The 15,067-nt window shown below is 40.7% G+C and overlaps 1 protein-coding gene across 2 annotated transcripts in view; it reads left to right on the top strand.

Moving 5' to 3' along the window:
- The first annotated feature begins 151 nt into the window (after nt 1–151).
- The window catches only part of LOC126980873 (kanadaptin-like), an 18,647-nt gene continuing 3,731 nt past the window's right edge, over nt 152–15,067 (top strand). The window contains exons 1-11 of one of the 2 annotated variants that reach the window (XM_050831210.1): nt 152–195; nt 3,218–3,807; nt 4,369–4,523; nt 4,922–5,111; nt 6,029–6,239; nt 6,554–6,755; nt 7,244–7,380; nt 7,504–7,670; nt 7,951–8,136; nt 13,710–13,815; nt 14,319–14,422. In XM_050831210.1, the coding sequence (XP_050687167.1) occupies nt 3,226–3,807; nt 4,369–4,523; nt 4,922–5,111; nt 6,029–6,239; nt 6,554–6,755; nt 7,244–7,380; nt 7,504–7,670; nt 7,951–8,136; nt 13,710–13,815; nt 14,319–14,422 (2,040 nt within the window). In that variant the 5' untranslated portion in view covers nt 152–195; nt 3,218–3,225. Of the gene's footprint in view, nt 196–3,217; nt 3,808–4,368; nt 4,524–4,921; nt 5,112–6,028; nt 6,240–6,553; nt 6,756–7,243; nt 7,381–7,503; nt 7,671–7,950; nt 8,137–13,709; nt 13,816–14,312; nt 14,423–15,067 lie in introns of both variants that reach the window. The other variant, XM_050831209.1, reaches the window with a different exon arrangement.

The raw sequence follows: 15,067 nt of genomic DNA, 5'->3' as shown, positions 1-15,067 counted from the left end.
CAGTACGAGCCTAAAACTTCCATGTAAGTAAACGTAAAAGAAGTCATGACCGTAAACCAATAACATATATAAAGACAACAATGACCCTAATAGTAATAAATAGTATAAATAGCAACAGTGGTAATAGGACCCCTCAGCCCCTCATGTAAACAGTGATCAGCTGAGCCTGGCAGTGGCGGGGCGGGCGGCGCGGCGGTGAGACTCTAATTATTGCCTGTATATGTACTTACCTTCCTCCTCCATTCATTTAACAAGGCGCAGAGTATGTTATTAGTAGTGTAGATTCTGTTGGTGGATGAAGATTATGTTAATGCATTTGTAGCGTGGAGTAATTTAAGTTTTTCGAGGCCTCTGGGAGCAGGCGGCGGGGTGAGTTTTATTAATTTCCTTGTATCTTTATTTCCCTTCCTCCTCCATTCATTTAGTAAGGCGCGGAGTATGGTATTAGTGGTGTAGATTCTGTTGGTGGATGAAGATTATGTTTGTGCGTTTGTAGCGGGGAGTAATTTAAGTTTTTCGAGGCCTCGGGGAGCAGGCGGCGGGGTGAGTTTTATTCATTCCTTTGTATCTTTATTTCCCTTCCTCCTCCATTCATTTAATAAGGCGCAGAGTATTGTATTAGTGGTGTAGATTCTGTTGGTGGATGAAGATTATGTTAATGCATTTGTAGCGGGGAGTAATTTAAGTTTTTTGAGGCCTCAGGGAGCAGGCGGTGGGGTGAGTCTTATTCATTCCCTTGTATCTTTATTTCCCTTCCTCCTCCATTCGTTTAACAAGGCGCAGAGTATGTTATTAGTGGTGTAGATTCTGTTGGTGGATGAAGATTATGTTTGTGCATTTGTAGCGTGGAGTAATTTAAGTTTTTCGAGGCCTCTGGGAGCAGGCGGTGGGGCGAGTCTTATTCATTCCTTTGTATCTTTATTTCCCTTCCTCCTCCATTCATTTAACAAGGCGCAGAGTATGGTATTAGTAGTGTAGATTATATTGGTGGATGAAGATTATGTTTGTGCATTTGTAGCGTGGAGTAATTTAAGTTTTTCGAGGCCTCTGGGGGCAGGCGGCGGGTTGAATCTTATTAATTCCTTTGTATCTTTATTTCCCTTCCTCCTCCATTCATTTAACAAGGCGCAGAGTATGAAATTAGTGGTGTAGATTCTGTTGGTGGATGAAGATTATGTTAATGCATTTGTAGCGTGGAGTAATTTAAGTTTTTCGAGGCCTCGGGGAGCAGGCGGTGGGGTGAGTCTTATTCATTCCTTTGTATCTTTATTTCCCTTCCTCCTCCATTCATTTAATAAGGTGCGGAGTATTGTATTAGTGGTGCAGATTATGTTGGTGGATGAAGATTATGTTAATGCATTTGTAGCGGGGAGTAATTTAAGTTTTTCGAGGCCTCGGGGAGCAGGCGGCGGGGCGAGTCTTATTAATTCCTTTGTATCTTTATTTCCCTTCCTCCTCCATTCATTTAATAAGGTGCAGAGTATGGTATTAGTGGTGTAGATTCTGTTGGTGGATGAAGATTATGTTTGTGCATTTGTAGCGTGGAGTAATTTAAGTTTTTCGAGGCCTTGGGGAGCAGGCGATGGGGCGAGTCTTATTCATTCCTTTGTATCTTTATTTCCCTTCCTCCTCCATTCATTTAACAAGGCGCAGAGTATGAAATTAGTGGTGTATATTCTGTTGGTGGATGAAGATTATGTTAATGCGTGTGTAGCGTGGAGTAAATTAAGTTTTTCGAGGCCTCGGGGAGCAGGCGGTGGGGTGAGTCTTATTCATTCCTTTATATCTTTATTTCCCTTCCTCCTCCATTCATTTAATAAGGTGCGGAGTATTGTATTAGTAGTGTAGATTCTGTTGGTGGCTGGAGATCGCGTTGGTGCCGTCAAGCGGGTAATAGTATCAGTTTGTTGAAGCCCCTGGTGGTTGTGGTGGTGGCGGGGTGACGCACAGCAAACGTTTGAAGGTAAATTCGGGGATAACATTGAGGAGATGGTAGCCGCCGCCTCTTGTGAAGCTAATACTTCCAATATGGATTATTTCTTGGTCCCTGAATGCAGTGCAGCAACAAATGACTTCTGGGGGGGGTCGACGAGGGCAAAGGTTAGGTAGGTCATGTTAGGTTAGTTTAAGTGGTAATTGTGGAGAATCACTCCGCGCCTCCAAAACATGATATTTCGCCTCCATATTAATGTTAAGGGACTAAATACATGTCCCTTAACCTGGTGGAAAGGGTCAAGAGGAAATGGAAGAGGATTGATCCTCATTTAAACCTCTCAATCCTCCTCTAAATTCCTCTTAATCTTCTTCCATATTCTCTTAAGAGGTTTAGAAGAGGATTAAGAGGAAATGGAAGAGGATTAAGAGGTTTAGAAGAGGATTAAGAGTAAATGGAAGAGGATTAAGAGGTTCAGAAGAGGATTAAGAGTAAATGGAAGAGGATTAAGAGGTTCAGAAGAGGATTAAGAGGAAATGGAAGAGGATTAAGAGGTTTAGAAGAGAACTAACCATTTCCATATGGTCACGCCATCGGATGCCCGTGTCGGCGTCGCTGGAGTGAAGGGGTTAAAAGTAAAGAAAAAAAGTGAATTAATCTCCTTCCCGCAACGATCTTGGGGGGCCATTTCTCCTCTTCAAATACTGGTGAGTGGCGATCTCGGCAAGGGGAAGCCAAGAAACAGCTGACCGCGACGCCTATTGTACTCGTCGCACATATGAAACCAACATAAAAGACTCTCAAACCAACTACTTGGACTCCGGAATCTCATACATTTATAACTCGATTTTCCTTTAACAAACCATTTTTGGACAATTTTCAGAGTACATACTTATCATCCCAGAATAAAGTAATGTATTGGACAAATCTGAGTTTGGCCATGGTATCTATCTATTCATCATGGTATCTATCAATTTTCTACCCAAACTTGGTAGGGTAATGATGGGAAGGTGACCCTCGCTGTACAGGACCTTCCAAACAAGTTCATCCACATGTCCGGCTTTCTAATGCAAGAGTTAAAAAATGTTTATTTCATTCCTTTTACTGGAACAACCTCTTTACTGTCTTTCCTCTTTCCCTTGACTTAAACTCTTTCATGGAGGGAATATCAGGGCACCTCTTGAACTGAATACCATTTAGCCTATTTACAGGAAATGCCTTGTCAATTGCAATCATATGCATACCAACCATTTATAGTTGCTTGACTTGATTTTTACTCAATAGGATAAGCAATGGTCAGTCTCATGATGGAGAACTCAAGTGAAGATAGCACAAAACCATCAGCGGCCACTCCTGATGGGCCTCCGCAGGATGAGGCTGTGGCCAGGCCTGATGAGGAGGTATTCAAGAAGCCTACATCCCCTAGCAGGACTCAGGTACAAGTTGCACAACCAAGTAGAGGCGAAGATGATGCAGTATTCAAGAAGCCTGCTTTCCCCACCAAGACGAAGAGACAGGCAATTAAAGTGGAGGAAGAGGATGACGATGATGGCGAAGCTGTATTCAGGAGGCCCATCTTCCAGAGCCGGCCTCTCAAGCAGTTTATAAAGTCTGAGGAGGAGGAAGATGCAGTGTTCAAGAAGCCTACCTCTGTGAGCAAGACAAAACAGGTCAATAAGATGAACGAGGAGGAGGATGTCGTGTTTAAAAAGCCTGTCTTCATCAGCAAGGCACAGAGGCAAACCACCAAAGCAGAGGGCCAACAGCAGGAGGAGGGAAGCAGCAGTAGCAGCAGCAGTGACGAGGCAGCTTCCAAGGCCTTCAAGTCTCCTGCCCAGAGCCTAACAGAAAAGTCTGCTGCCATCCCTTACAAGGTGCGTGTGAGTGAGGGGGTTCGGTTTTCAGAATAGTCGTAAAGCATGTACTGGTCTGTGAGTACTATCGTGGGGCCAGATTCATCAGACCATTTATGAGACCTGCCGTTGATAAGTCTTGTGGTAACTCTGTCCGCTGTGAATGCTCTTGATCTTTAGGCAGCTCCGATGTTGATGAATGAAGTTATTCATTGCCGTCAGGGCCGTCTAAACACAAGGAAAATTTGTAGTTGACCGATTTTTCAGAAGACTCATCGGCAGGTCTTGTAAATGGTTTGATGAATCTGGGCCCAGCTCTATAACCACAAGGAAAATTTGTAGTTGACCGATTTTTCAGTAGACTCAACGGCAGGTCTCGTGAATGGTTTGCTGAATCTGGGCCCAGCTCTATAACCACAAGGAAAATTCGTAGTTGACCGATTTTTCAGTAGACTCAACGGCAGGTCTCGTGAATGGTTTGCTGAATCTGGGCCCAGCTCTATAACCACTGTATACTGTAGTTATAGCAGAAGCAGGAGGAATTGCCAGTTACAGTAATGCTGACCCTACCCCTTGTTACAGGAGCCCAAGTGGAGTGGTGTGCCGCAGGGCGAGTATAGCTTTGAGGTGCTAAAGGGCGGGATCATTGTGGAGACGGTGCCCCTCAACCGTCCCTTCATCGTCATTGGCCGGCAGTCCCAGTGTGATGTGGTGCTGGAACATCCCTCCCTCTCAAGGTATCTCCATCTACCTCGCCTTTTTCTTTAACCTGGTAGCAGCGACGGGACAAATTTGTGGCTTTACCGTGTAGCAGCGACGGGCCAAATTCATGCCATGATATTTAGCTACCCCCCAAAATAGATGATACATAATCTGATCACAAATGCTTTGATATATATTATGAAATGGTTTGTGTGAGGGGTGATTTTTTCTCATTTTTCTCGCTTGGAGGGACCATTAAGAAACATGATCCACGCTGCTACCAGGTTATACATCATGGCCCTAAGGTTACAGGTATTGAATAACTTGAGCTTGTATGTCCACCAGTCTCTTGCTATTCAGGACACAGTGTTATCACCATCCTTATGTATTTCAAAATCCTTTCTTTCTTCCTCCTTGTGTGTGTCCCGTCCAGGTTCCACTGTGTCATCCAGTACCGGGCAGTGGCAGAGGAAGGCGCAACAGCCGGCTTCTATGCATATGACCTCGGCAGCACACACGGCTCCTTCCACAACAAGCACCAGATGAAGCCACACACGTACTACCGCCTCCATGTCGGACACATGCTGAAGCTGGCAGGAAGCACTCGTACCCTCTTACTGCAGGTGCGTCGCCCACTCCTGATATTGTCATGCATCCAATCACCCCTTCACTCACCCTTCACTCATGGGCTGAAGGATTGTTATGGATGTGCATCATCATCATCATTTAACGTCCATTTATTCCCTATGGTGGGGTTGGATGAGATATGAGCCTCCTCCACTGTTGCCGGTCCATAGCCATTTCTTCAGTATTGTTCAGCCTCCATGTGGGTGTGAACCAATGACTCAGTATGTTCCCATTGATCCAGGTTTGGGTGCTGGTATTTTCACATATGTTTGGAGATCCCTTAAACCCTTCTTGTCATAGGCCTTCTCCAGGTCCATGAAAGCAGCAAACAGCTTCCAATCTTTTCAGTTAACCCCTTCACTCCGGTGACGCCGACGTCGGAGTCTGACGGGCGTCTGATGGCATCACCGTTAGTCCTCTTCTAAACCTCTTAATCTTCTTCCATTTCCTCTTAATTCTCTTCTAAATCTCTTAAGAGAAAATGGAAGAGGAATTTAGAGGAGGATTGAGAGGTTTAGAAGAGGATTAATCCTCTCCCATTTCCTCTTGACCCTTTCCATACTGTGACGCCGACGTCTGCGTCACGGATGGAAAGGGTTAAGAGTTTCAAAGCAAAAATTTGATCCATACATCCCCTCCTTTTCCTAAGTAACATGGTCATTAGTTCATATCAATGATTGCTGTCAGTCAGGTACAGAATTGATTGACCAGAGTCACAATGGAGGAAGTAACATATTTGACAACATATAAAGTGTTTGAGCACGTGAGATTCACCTCAGTTTTGGCAAACCTTTTCTTGATAAATTAAAAGACAAGTTTTTGCCAGACATTTATAGCCTTCTCCACCGTCTGGTCATTTTTAAGTACGTCATTCATTCAGTCAGTCAGTCATTATCCAAGTCTGTCATTCCAGGGTCCAGACGAAGACATGGAGCCTGAGTCAGACCTCACCGTGACTGAACTGATGAAGGTGGCGGAGGAGCGGAAGAAGAAACTACAGCGGCTGGAGACCGGGGAAGAGGACGAGGACGAAGAGGAGGAGGGTGGGAAGAAGAGGAAAGCAAAGGAAGGCAGCGAAAAGACCAAAGAAGGGGGTGAAGATGCTGGCGTAAACTGGGGCATGAGTAAGTATTGTTTTGGACTTCTATACACACATAAAGGAAGGCGAATACTTTTTACCTTTCATTTTCCTTTGGCTGTAACCACGAGGGTATCTCTTTAGTACAGTCATCCCTCAAATAGTACGGTTTCCAATAGTTCGGTTTCAGTTTTATACGGATTGTCATAGAAGATATTTTAAGGATTTTTAAATTTCCTGCTTGTTGGAAAATTTAAAAATCCTAAAAAAATCTTCTATGAAAATCCACATAAAACCGAAACCGTACTATTTGAGGGACAACTGTAATATATTTTTATTACAACTTTTTAAAAATTTTAGGAGAGGATGCTGAAGATGAAGAAGAGGAAGAAGGTGAGGAGGATGAGGAAGGAAAGAAGAATCCCTTTGCATCGAGTAGTGATGATCTTCACTTGGACGACCCCAAGAAGACGCTGAGAGGCTGGTTTGAGCGGCACGGCTACGACCCTCCAAGCTACACCATAGAAGACACCGGTCCAGGCTGCTGCCGCTGCTCTGTGGAGTGAGTAACAGGGTGACCCAGAGGCCTGTCTTGTGCATGAGGCATCACACACACACACACACACACAGTGGTCCACCCTAGTGAGTCTGTCCTCAACAGCACCCGCCCTCTGGCAACACTTTCCTTCCTCTACCTCTAACCTCTTTGTCCTGTCACCATGGAGTGGGTATGTAACAATTTTTTCGGCATTCATCAATTAATGGTTACATGTTCATATATAAAGTATATTGATTACACTGTTTTTTCCATGATGGCAAAAATATATGAAGAGAGTACGGTGTAGCCTAACCTATAATTCGAGATAAGCAATGGTGTCTTGTGGCCCACCAAGGCAGCTGTTGCAATATGGTGTATTATTCTTGTTAGTGGCTGGAGGGGGGCAGAGCATGGCTATTTGCAGGAAGGGCAAGGTGGGGAGTCCAGTGTCCAGCATCACACATCATTGGTGGCACTGTTGTAGCCTGGCTGAGGTCCTGCTGCTGTTTCAGGTTGCCAGTGGAGACCAAGGCTCCGGTGGTGGTGTCGGTGGACCACCGAGGCAAGAGGAAGGAGGCGGTGGTGCAGTGTGCCATGGAGGCTTGCAGGACACTGGACCGCAGGAATCTGCTCAGGCAGGCTAAACATGGTGAGGCAGAGGCCAACACTTATCTGTTTGATGAATTGATAATAATAATAATAAACGGTTATTTAGTTTCGGCAGCCATTAGGCTTTAAACATCATCATGAACCTCATTATCTTTCCCCACAGAGAGTCACCAGCAAAGGAAGCGTGACTGGGCGGAGAACGACTACTATGACTCTGATGAAGATGACTTCCTGGACCGCACGGGTGATATTCAGCGGCGGCGGCTGAAACGGATGAAGGCGTCAGGGTCAGCAGGGCAGGAGGGGGGGGCAGAGACCTACGACTCACTGGTAAGAACAACTTCATGAGAATATCTTTAGAAAATATTTATGAATTGGAAAATCGGACAACTTTATGTTAGCAGAACTGCATTTCAGTCTGACCTTGGTAATGCTCTTTTAGCTACTTGACAATCAGTGATGCGTTAAATAATCAGCTGTATCATGGTCTAGGGGGCCTCGATCATCTTTGCATTGAAAGTTAGTTGAAAAATACCTAGAGAAGGGTAAAAAGCTGTTTGCTGTCTTCCTGAACCAATAAAGTACTGAGAAGCTTGCTGCCTTCCTACAGATAAAGAAGTACAGGAATGCAACAGAGGAGCTTGCCGACCTTGAGAGGAAGCTTGCCGAGGCTGAGGCTATCAAGGAGGCCAGCAAGGCGCAGCGGGGGGGTGAGGGAGGCGAGGACGACCTTGACTCCTTCATGCACTCCCTCAAGTCCCAGGTTCCAGACAAGCACAAGAGAGTGACTTGGAAGGTGAGAGTCTGTTCAAGCACTTTGTTATTGGTAAAAGATCTTACTACGTCTGTTACAGCACTTGCTCCAGACACACATTAAAAGGAGTGGAGATAAGAAGTTCCAGATATTGTCCCGATCATTTACATTCTTCTTTCTTTCTGTTTTCCCAGTCATCACTCTTATTTACCTTTTATTTATTTCCAGACCTAAAGTGTTTGTTTTGGTTTTGTTAGGTTAAGTTTAGGGTATCTTCAAACACATGATAGCCAGCCCCTTATAGTATAAATCAACAAAGAATGACCTCACTTAGTTATGTAGAAAGATTCATTAGTAAGGAAGCATATGTGAATTTTCTGAGTCAAGACCTGTAGTGTTTGTTTTGGTTTTGTTAGGTTATGTTAGGTTAAGTTTAGGGTATCTTCAAACACATGATAATTAGTCCCTTAAAGTAGAAATCAACAGAGAATGACCTCACTTAAATATATAGAAAGTCTCATTAGGAAGGAAGCATACATGAATTTTCTGAGTCAAGACGTAGAGTGTTTGTTTTGGTTTTGTTAGGTTAAGTTTAGGGTATCTTCAAACACATGATAACCAGTCCCTTATAGTAGAAATCAACAGAGAATGACCTCACTTAAATATATAGAAAGTCTCATTAGGAAGGAAGCATACATGAATTTTCTGAGTCAAGATGTAGAGTGTTTGTTTTGGTTTTGTTAGGTTATGTTAGGTTAGGTTTAGGGTATCTTCAAACACATGATAACCAGTCCCTTATAGTAGAAATCAACAAAGAATGACCTCACTTATTGAAAGTCTCATTAGGAAGGAAGCATACATGAATTTTCTGAGTCAAGACATATAGTGTTTGTTTTGGTTTTGTTAGGTTATGTTAGGTTAAGTTTAGGGTATCTTCGAACACATGATAGCCAGCCCCTTATAGTATAAATCAACAAAGAATGACCTCACTTAGTTATGTAGAAAGACTCATTAGTAAGGAAGCATATATGAATTTTCTGAGTCAAGACCTAAAGTAACTATCAGGTTTTGTTAGGTTAAGTTTAGGGTATCTTCAAACACATGATAGCCAGCCCCTTACAGTAGAAATCAACAGAGAATGACCTCACTTAGATATATAGAAAGTCTCATTAGGAAGGAAGCAGATATGAATTTTCTGAGTCAAGACATATAGTGTTTGTTTTGGTTTTGTTAGGTTAAGTTTAAGGTATCTTCAAACACATGATAGCCAGCCCCTTATAGTATAAATCAACAAAGAATGACCTCACTTAGTTATGTAGAAAGACTCATTAGTAAGGAAGCATATGTGAATTTTCTGAGTCAAGACCTGTAGTGTTTGTTTTGGTTTTGTTAGGTTAAGTTTAGGGTATCTTCAAACACATGATAATTAGTCCCTTAAAGTAGAAATCAACAGAGAATGACCTCACTTAAATATATAGAAAGTCTCATTAGGAAGGAAGCATACATGAATTTTCTGAGTCAAGACGTAGAGTGTTGGTTTTGGTTTTGTTAGGTTAAGTTTAGGGTATCTTCAAACACATGATAACCAGTCCCTTATAGTAGAAATCAACAAAGAATGACCTCACTTATTGAAAGTCTCATCAGGATGGAAGTATACATGAATTTTCTGAGTCAATACATATAGTGTTTGTTTTGGTTTTGTTAGGTTATGTTAGGTTAAGTTTAGGGTATCTTCGAACACATGATAGCCAGCCCCTTATAGTATAAATCAACAAAGAATGACCTCACTTATTGAAAGTCTCATCAGGATGGAAGCATACATGAATTTTCTGAGTCAAGACGTATAGTGTTTGTTTTGGTTTTGTTAGGTTTTGTTAGGTTAAGTTTAGGGTATCTTCAAACACATGATAGCCAACCCCTTATAGTATAAATCAACAAAGAATGACCTCACTTAGTTATGTAGAAAGACTCATTAGTAAGGGAGCATATGTGAATTTTCTGAGTCAAGACCTGTAGTGTTTGTTTTGGTTTTGTTAGGTTATGTTAGGTTAAGTTTAGGGTATCTTCAAACACATGATAATTAGTTCCTTAAAGTAGAAATCAACAGAGAATGACCTCACTTAAATATATAGAAAGTCTCATTAGGAAGGAAGCATACATGAATTTTCTGAGTCAAGACATATAGTGTTTGTTTTGGTTTTGTTAGGTTATGTTAGGTTAAGTTTAGGGTATCTTCAAACACATGATAGCCAGCCCCTTATAGTATAAATCAACAAAGAATGACCTCACTTAGTTATGTAGAAAGACTCATTAGTAAGGAAGCATATGTGAATTTTCTGAGTCAAGAGCTGTAGTGTTTGTTTTGGTTTTGTTAGGTTATGTTAGGTTAAGTTTAGGGTATCTTCAAACACATGATAGCCAGCCCCTTATAGTATAAATCAACAAAGAATGACCTCACTTAGTTATGTAGAAAGACTCATTAGTAAGGAAGCATATGTGAATTTTCTGAGTCAAGACCTGTAGTGTTTGTTTTGGTTTTGTTAGGTTATGTTAGAAGTTTAGGGTATCTTCAAACACATGATAATTAGTCCCTTAAAGTAGAAATCAACAGAGAATGACCTCACTTAAATATATAGAAAGTCTCATTAGGAAGGAAGCATACATGAATTTTCTGAGTCAAGACGTAGAGTGTTTGTTTTGGTATTGTTAGGTTAAGTTTAGGGTATCTTCAAACACATGATAACCAGTCCCTTATAGTAGAAATCAACAGAGAATGACCTCACTTAAATATATAGAAAGTCTCATTAGGAAGGAAGCATACATGAATTTTCTGAGTCAAGACGTAGAGTGTTTGTTTTGGTTTTGTTAGGTTATATTAGGTTAGGTTTAGGGTATCTTCAAACACATGATAACCAGTCCCTTATAGTAGAAATCAACAAAGAATGACCTCACTTATTGAAAGTCTCATTAGGAAGGAAGCATACATGAATTTTCTGAGTCAAGACATATAGTGTTTGTTTTGGTTTTGTTAGGTTATGTTAGGTTAAGTTTAGGGTATCTTCAAACACATGATAGCCAGCCCCTTATAGTATAAATCAACAAAGAATGACCTCACTTAGTTATGTAGAAAGACTCATTAGTAAGGAAGTATATGTGAATTTTCTGAGTCAAGACCTGTAGTGTTTGTTTTGGTTTTGTTAGGTTATGTTAGGTTAAGTTTAGGGTATCTTCAAACACATGATAATTAGTCCCTTAAAGTAGAAATGAACAGAGAATGACCTCACTTAAATATATAGAAAGTCTCATTAGGAAGGAAGCATACATGAATTTTCTGAGTCAAGACGTAGAGTGTTTGTTTTGGTTTTGTTAGGTTAAGTTTAGGGTATCTTCAAACACATGATAGCCAGCCCCTTATAGTATAAATCAACAAAGAGTGACCTCACTTAGTTATATAGAAAGACTCATTGGTAAGGAAGTATATATGAATTTTCTGAGTCAAGACCTAAAGTAACTGTATCAGGTTTTGTTAGGTTAAGTTTAGGGTATCTTCAAACACATGATAGCCAGCCCCTTATAGTATAAATCAACAAAGAGTGACCTCACTTAGTTATATAGAAAGACTCATTAGTAAGGAAGTATATATGAATTTTCTGAGTCAAGACCTAAAGTAACTGTATCAGGTTTTGTTAGGTTAAGTTTAGGGTATCTTCAAACACATGATAGCCAGCCCCTTATAGTATAAATCAACAAAGAGTAACCTCACTTAGTTATATAGAAAGACTCATTAGTAAGGAAGTATATATGAATTTTCTGAGTTCAAGACCTCAAGTAACTGTATCAGGTTTTGTTAGGTTATGTTAGGTTAAGTTTAGGGTATCTTGAAACACATGATAGCCAGCCCCTTATAGTATAAATCAACAAAGAATGACCTCACTTAGTTATATAGAAAGTCTCATTAATAAGGAAGCATATGTGAATTTTCTGAGTCAAGACCTGTAGTGTTTATTTTGGTTTTGTTAGGTTAGTTTAGGGTATCTTGAAACACATGGATAGCCAGCCCCTTATAGTATAAATCAACAAAGAGTGACCTCACTTAGTTATATAGAAAGACTCATTAGTAAGGAAGCATATATGAATTTTCTGAGTCAAGACCTGTAGTGTTTGTTTTGGTTTTGTTAGGTTAGTTTAGGGTATCTTGAAACACATGATATGCAGTACTTTATGGTATAAATCAATAAAGAATGACCTCACTTTGTTGTTTAGAAAGTCTCATTAGTAAGGAAGCATATATTAATTTTCTGAGTTAAGACCTAAAGTAACTATCAGGTTTTGTTAGGTTAAGTTTAGGGTATCTTCAAACACATGATAGCCAGCCCCTTACAGTAGAAATCAACAGAGAATGACCTCACTTAGATATATAGAAAGTCTCATTAGGAAGGAAGCAGATATGAATTTTCTGAGTCAAGACATATAGTGTTTGTATTGGTTTTGTTAGGTTATGTTAGGTTAAGTTTAGGGTATCTTCAAACACATGATAGCCAGCCCCATATAGTATAAATCAACAAAGAATGACCTCACTTAGTTTTGTAGAAAGACTCATTAGTAAGGAAGCATATATGAATTTTCTGAGTCAAGACCTAAAGTAACTATCAGGTTTTGTTAGGTTAAGTTTAGGGTATCTTCAAACACATGATAGCCAGCCCCTTATAGTATAAATCAACAAAGAGTGACCTCACTTAGTTATGTAGAAAGACTCATTAGTAAGGAAGTATATATGAATTTTCTGAGTTCAAGACCTCAAGTAACTGTATCAGGTTTTGTTAGGTTATGTTAGGTTAAGTTTAGGGTATCTTGAAACACATGATAGCCAGCTCCTTATAGTATAAATCAACAAAGAATGACCTCACTCAGTTATATAGAAAGTCTCATTAATAAGGAAGCATATATGAATTTTCTGAGTCAAGACCTGTAGTGTTTGTTTTGGTTTTGTTAGGTTAGTTTAGGGTATCTTGAAACACATGATATGCAGTACTTTATGGTATAAATCAATAAAGAATGACCTCACTTTGTTGTTTAGAAAGTCTCATTAGTAAGGAAGCATATATGAATTTTCTGAGTCAAGACCTGTAGTGTTTGTTTTGGTTTAGTTAGGTTAGTTTAGGGTATCTTGAAACACATGATATGCAGTACTTTATGGTATAAATCAATAAAGAATGACCTCACTTTGTTGTTTAGAAAGTCTCATTAGTAAGGAAGCATATATTAATTTTCTGAGTTAAGACCTATTGTAACTGTTTGGGGTTTTGTTAGGTTAGGTTAGCTGAAGGGCGCCATGTGCCTCACTAGCCGTCACTTAAACAATCCTGCCTGCACCACCACTGAGACATTCACTAACAGCCCTCTAAAACTGAAGTCTAAAGAGGCAATGATAATCTCAGCCTAAAAAAAAAAAGAGAGAGAGAGAAGAAAAACCTAATTGCACCATAGTCAAACGTAAATTTTTCTCAATTCTCAAAGTTCCCGAAAATTCCCAAAATTCTCGTGGAAAGTTTCCCAGGAATTTTACAAGCCAAGTGTTGGGGCTGAGTGGTCCTAATGCTTGTTGGTGTTTGCAGCTTCGGGCCATTGAGCTGCGCAAGGATGAGCTGAAGCTGCGCCGGCTGGTCAACATTGCACGGCCTCTTGGAGTACCGGAGCTGAAGCCGTACCAGTCCATGCATGGTGAGCATCCTAACAGGGTTGGTTTAAGCATAACTGTGACTGTAAAATTACTAGGCGTTTTCTCTACCTTGAAGATGTGACATTGTTGTATGATTTATATATGTTTTCTTCTTCAAAACTAGGTTGTGCCTCCTTGTTATGCAGTAGTGTATATACTGAAGCATGAAGGCTAATGTTGGATGACTGGAAAAGTCAGTTTCTACATTTTTTAAGATTTAAATATTAGGCTTTTGTGGACAACTTTGAGCTCTTATTATGTAATGAAAAAATGGATATTCACAGATCTAAGAAAGATATTTTAGGTATCTGTAAAGTTGAATCAAACAATGGAAAAAAAAATAAGGGTAGGGTTTACATGTATGGAAATTGAGAGATGGAAGGTTTCATCACTTGCTGTGAGACATTACCAGATGTAGCAGCACTTGGGGTGCTACAGATGTAGATAATGTTTGGATCGTGACAGTTGTATGCACTGACTGGTTCCCTTACTCCCCAAGGCACAGGTGCAGGAGGGAGCAGCAGCCTTACTCGGAAAACTGGACAAGCTGGTCTTGGTGTGAGGCTGAAGGGCCTGTCAGCATTCACCACCACACCCTCCCAACCCAAGGTGAGATGTGCAGGCACATGCATAGGCATGCGTGTAGTGCAGCTGACTTGCCTGATGGGCGAGCCTCCCATAACTCTCTCTGCGAGGGGGGTACCTCTTTGGCCGACTGGTTAAGGAGTGGCTCTCCTGTCTCGCTGGTTGCAGGTTCAATCCCCGGTGCCGGCAAAACCTTTCTGGCGTTTCATGCGTACAACACACACACACAAACACCAAGCAGTTCTTTGTAGTGCATTGTCTCAGCACAGATAATCACAATCACTACAGTTAAGTGGATGGTTTTATGGAGTAGAAAGACATTTATAGTTTAACTTTTTATTTATGTAAGGTTCACTAAAAATTACATTTCTGTACATTTGATAGATTACTTGCTGAAATTATTTGAATCGAAGACTGATTGAAAATTTAGGTATACAACAACTTATTTCAATTTTTCTACGGCCGTCACCTTCATTATATACATATGAAAATGTTTCAAGGAATGTCATTCATCACTAATGGTCTGGATAGCAGGGTTACAAAACATTGACATTGGCTAAACTGAAGCTAAGGTATAACTAATACCAAGTGTGGGCACCTGCTAATTTTTTGTTAGTCCGCCATTCCGCTAACTTTGTTGGGCATTCCGTTAATCGTTAATCCACAGAT

Source organism: Eriocheir sinensis, chromosome 45 (assembly GCF_024679095.1).
Source record: "Eriocheir sinensis breed Jianghai 21 chromosome 45, ASM2467909v1, whole genome shotgun sequence".
Classification (NCBI taxonomy): domain Eukaryota; kingdom Metazoa; phylum Arthropoda; class Malacostraca; order Decapoda; family Varunidae; genus Eriocheir; species Eriocheir sinensis.
The sequence above is the reverse complement of the archived record's forward strand: the minus strand, read 5'-3'. Positions and strand labels throughout refer to the sequence as shown.